At 37.0% G+C, this 4,485-nt stretch overlaps 1 protein-coding gene across 1 annotated transcript in view; it reads left to right on the top strand.

Annotated features, from left to right (window-relative positions):
- Positions 1-4,485, top strand: part of LOC108166346 (anoctamin-1-like) — a 14,993-nt gene that overhangs the window by 4,177 nt on the left and 6,331 nt on the right. The window contains exons 2-3 of the mRNA XM_017305149.1: positions 2,104-2,433; positions 4,040-4,138. Coding sequence (XP_017160638.1) covers positions 2,104-2,433; positions 4,040-4,138 — 429 coding nt within the window. The remainder of the gene's footprint in view (positions 1-2,103; positions 2,434-4,039; positions 4,139-4,485) is intronic.

Here is a 4,485-nt window from a genome sequence, read left to right as displayed (position 1 = left end):
GAAACTGTAAACATTTTAGTTTGAATAGAATTCTAAATGAAAATAAAATTGACAATTAACATCAATGATAATTTTTTTTTCTATATATGTTAGATCTCAGAGTCTGAATAAATGTTAAATGAGTTAGTTAAATGAGACTCTGGATCGAATTTTTTTTACCACTTCTCAAATTTTACTGAACCAACTGGTCCCATTGTGTCTGTTTTAGCACTTAGCTGAATATTCTCTTGCCTCTTCCTTTTGGTGACTGAGATGCAGTCAAACTGTGAAAAAATGTACACAGAACATTTAAGGATGTCTTAGTGCTCCTTCCAGCAGGATGTTAGCAGCTGATACTTTTTTCCCTAGAGATAAGGGTTTGGATGGTTGGATCTTGCCTTCAAACACTATCAGATTKCTTTCTCAGGGGTTTCACAGACTTGGTGAACACTTTAGACTTATAGTTGTGCACCAAGCAGTCAGTGTTAACCAGCTGCTGTCATATGGGGTGTGACTGGTCTTCAGATGTAGATTTATATTTAGAAATCGTAAAGTAAAAGCCAGAGGTTATGACAGCTCATAATTCACCTACTATATATGTCCTAGAATTTCTAGGAAGAGTCATGCCAGACATGGGTGCCTTCACTTATTTGGTACACAAATGATCTGTGACCTATGGAAATCATCAATTTGCATCTGCTATATCTTTAATCTAATCAGTCCATAAGAAATGTCTTTTTATTATTTAGAAGATGCAAAAAACAACAACAACAAAAAATTAGCCTGACAGACTCAAAGCCAAACATGGGATAATTTTGAGAATCAGATTATTTGGGGGTACAGGTTGTTTCTTTTTTCTCTAGAGACATACGATAAAGACTGTTATGTCAAATTTAACACATTTCAAACTGTATTAGGGTTTTGAATGCTTCTTTGATTGATTCGGTACATTTAAGGTACAGATAGAGCATTATTCCCATGTCAGCTGTTACTATAGCAGTTTCTATAAAACTCAAAGCTTTATGCAAGGACTATTTTTAGTACATATTACCAGTTTATGTTTACTCCTTAGTAAGTCATGGTAAAACTCACAGGGTTTTACCATGACTGGTAAAGCGTTCCACTGCACAATTCTATCATTTTGTAAAGATATGCAGTAATGAACATCCTGCCTTGATTGACTAAGACTTCTTGTCAATTTGTTCTATTGATGGTAGCAACCAGAAGCTGGTGTGTTTTCTTTGAAGTTTCATTTGTCCTTTTCTCTRTATGAAAAGRAGCCAGAGTCACGCTTAACYCCATACATGAATGTTGTATCATTCATTTTTATGTTTTCATAATTGTTTTAGCAAAATATCCTGAGAAAGGTAAAATGCCCATGTCACTGATACACACAGCAGCCAAAGCTCATTTAGATACATCCAGTAACTAAGATATGTGGCTGAGAAAACACATTAAATAATTGTTTAATAATAACAGATTTTTTTGCAATTACATTCCATTACAGGATTTTATCTTGATAGCTGCCTGTCTTCTGCAGGTAAAGTACTGACTTGTCAGAACTACGTCACCAAACTTCTTCAAATCCACTCAAGTCCACTGTAGCAACATTTTCCTTTGACTCTGTCCTSGTAATTCCTGAACGAATTTCACAAGGCATGAAACTGAACAAAACAATGCTGCTTTTTTTAAAACATGTTTTTTGCACAAAATCTCACCAAATATTTCTGTCTAGGACAAACAATTTAGTATTCTTGAAAAAAGACTAAACTAACTTGCAAGTAACTTTTCACATATKGAGCTTGTCTTAAGTAAATAATTCCTTAACATTGACGGAAAAGTAGTAGTTCCACTTGCAGACTATTTTACTTATAACATGGAAAATATGTCTTGTTATGAGTGAAATAATTTGCAAATGCAACTAGCACCTTTTCAGAAAAATTAAGGAATTATTTATCTAAAGGAAATTTCTAATATTTTTTCTGAAACATTACTTGCAAGTTAGTATGTCTGTTTAAAGTCTTTTAAAAATATTTTCACAAGAATCTAGATAAAGAATTTTGCAGTGTGGAATCTGGTTTCTCCATCTTTTCTATCATTGTGTTTTGTGTTTGCTGATTTCAGGCTCTCAGTCCAGAGGAAAGCACCAGTTGCTATCATGGACTTTTCTTCCAGGATGGTCAGCGGCGTGTCGACTACATTCTCACTTACCCTGTGAGGAAGCCAGGTGGAGGGCGCTCCAGTCGACAGTCAGACCACAGTCTCACAGAGAACTTTGCTTCCCGCACTCTGGGACAAAGCAAGCAGGTCCAAGGTGCATCCACAGTGGTTGATGTGGAAGTGGGATGTCTGGAAGAACCTCTTAACAGCCAGGAGGATCACAAAACATTCAGGAGGGAGGAGTTTGAGAAAAATCTGAAAGAAATGGGACTAGAGCTGGAAAAAGATGAGGAAGTGAGTTTACATTTTTAYTTTTGTCATCTGTTTTAAAAAGTGTTTTGTGGTCTGATCTCTGTAGATGCTTCATTTTACACTGGTAAAACAGTAAATACAGCTTATTAAAAACGTACAGAAAAATACCCACTGAGGAATAAGCTTCATTTTAATGATGAAACTTCACCTGTACATTATTTACAAGACCTGCGCAATCGGCTTGCAGCAAACCAAACTGCTTTGAAAGAGGTCAAGCTCAGACAAAATGAGAAAAACTCAAAGGTCAGTAGATCGTGCAGAAATGCCAGAAACTGTAAATGTTTCACTTTGAAACATCATTTCCACCAGAACCACAACAGTTCTATGCAACAGTGTCTGAAAGCTGCAGATTATCTGCTCATCTCTTATCTCCAAAAAATGTGAATTTAAAAAAATGTATTAATTTTGTGGGAGGTTCCACACATGTTTAATTGGTGTACATAAACACTTGAGGGAACTTGAGGGGAATTAACAACAATGGTTTAAAAGAGGTGATAACATTCTTTTAAATATATGCTATTATATACCAATCAAAACACTGATCCTTTAAAAACCAAAGCCAATGTTTGTAAGATCTCTAAATAAATTTCAAATTTATTTATGAAGTTTCCAAGAATAAAAAAGTAATGAAATGCTTAAACCAAAAATGGCATAATCTAGTCATGAACTTCAAAAAATGAAATAACACATGGCTGAAATCTCATATTGTTGTTTTTTTATTTACAGTATTTTTTTAATCCAGAGGGGTTCTGTAAACATTTATCAGTGACATAAATATGAGAATAGATCCTGCTGCAGGCAGTAGGCTGGTGGTGGTGTGGGRGGTCAGGGGGTCATTGGCAGAGAACTGTAGGCAGATGGCAGCAGCTAAAGACCCCAGAGGTGTGGTGGTGCAGGAGCTTGATGTCCAGTGGTTAGCTGTGGAAGCTGTGCCAATGATCAGTATACTGACATTGGTAGCCAAGGCACCTTGTAGGCTGTTGGCAAATGCAGAGAAATCCAAGAAGCTGGCAAAAAAGGAATTGAAGTCTGAAGGGCAGTGGAGCAGCAGAAGAACCTTGGAGACTGTAGGCCTAGAGACACAGGAGGTCGTCAATGTAAGACTGGAAGCCGATGACAATGGGTGACGAACACAGGAAGCCAGTGGTGCAGGAGCTGAGTCTCCGGAGTCTGGTGTGGGCAGCAGAGGGAGGCCGAAGACCCAACTAGAGGCTCTGGAGGCTGAGGCCCATGGTGGAGCTCAGAATCAGACACTTTAGACCGATGCTGGTTGTTCTCAACCCCCTCAAAGAACCCGAACTCATGAAACGTTCAAAACAGAAACAAATGAAATCCAAGGTACAAAGAGATGTATGCAGTGATCTTCCTGTTATAGGGGAATGTATTTCTGAGTATCGTCTGCGTGACAACGACAAGTAATCTTATGCTTTCTGACATGAGACAAGTGGCAAGAGACAAGAAGAATACGATCATAATTTCCTATTGAGAAAATTAAGACAAAGTCATTCTAAAATACGGTTTTTAATCATTCAACATTTCTGCTGAGTATAGAATATAAAATTCAATAAAATTTATTTCTATGTGGCAGGCCTTGATTCCTGGTTTGGGCTTTGTAAAGATTCATGCACCCTGGAACGTTCTCTGTCGAGAGGCTGAATTAATGAAGCTAAAGATGCCCACAAAGAAGGTAAGTTCAGCTGATTCCTGCAGTGATCGATCCACAGTGGATAATGGGAATGCTGTAGTATGTTTCTGTTGACAGTTTTGGTCGCCAAATCTCAGGTTTCCAACAACCATGCAAAAAGTGTACTGTACTTATCAATAATATGTGCTGATGTGCAAAGCAAAACCCCCAATTTTTTTTTGTAATCAGTAGTGTCAAACTGGCACTTCATCTCAAGTAAACAACTTTTTGTATTTATTGAGGTTATCTTTGTAATTAAAAGTTGTAGTAAGTACATAATTTAAAAACAACAAAAGGCAAAAACGGAAGAAATCAATTCAGAGCACTTTGTTTCATAAAGCCAGAATGTT

The sequence above is a fragment of the Poecilia reticulata genome, linkage group LG6, assembly GCF_000633615.1.
Source record: "Poecilia reticulata strain Guanapo linkage group LG6, Guppy_female_1.0+MT, whole genome shotgun sequence".
Classification (NCBI taxonomy): Eukaryota; Metazoa; Chordata; class Actinopteri; order Cyprinodontiformes; family Poeciliidae; genus Poecilia; species Poecilia reticulata.
The sequence above is the reverse complement of the archived record's forward strand: the minus strand, read 5'-3'. Positions and strand labels throughout refer to the sequence as shown.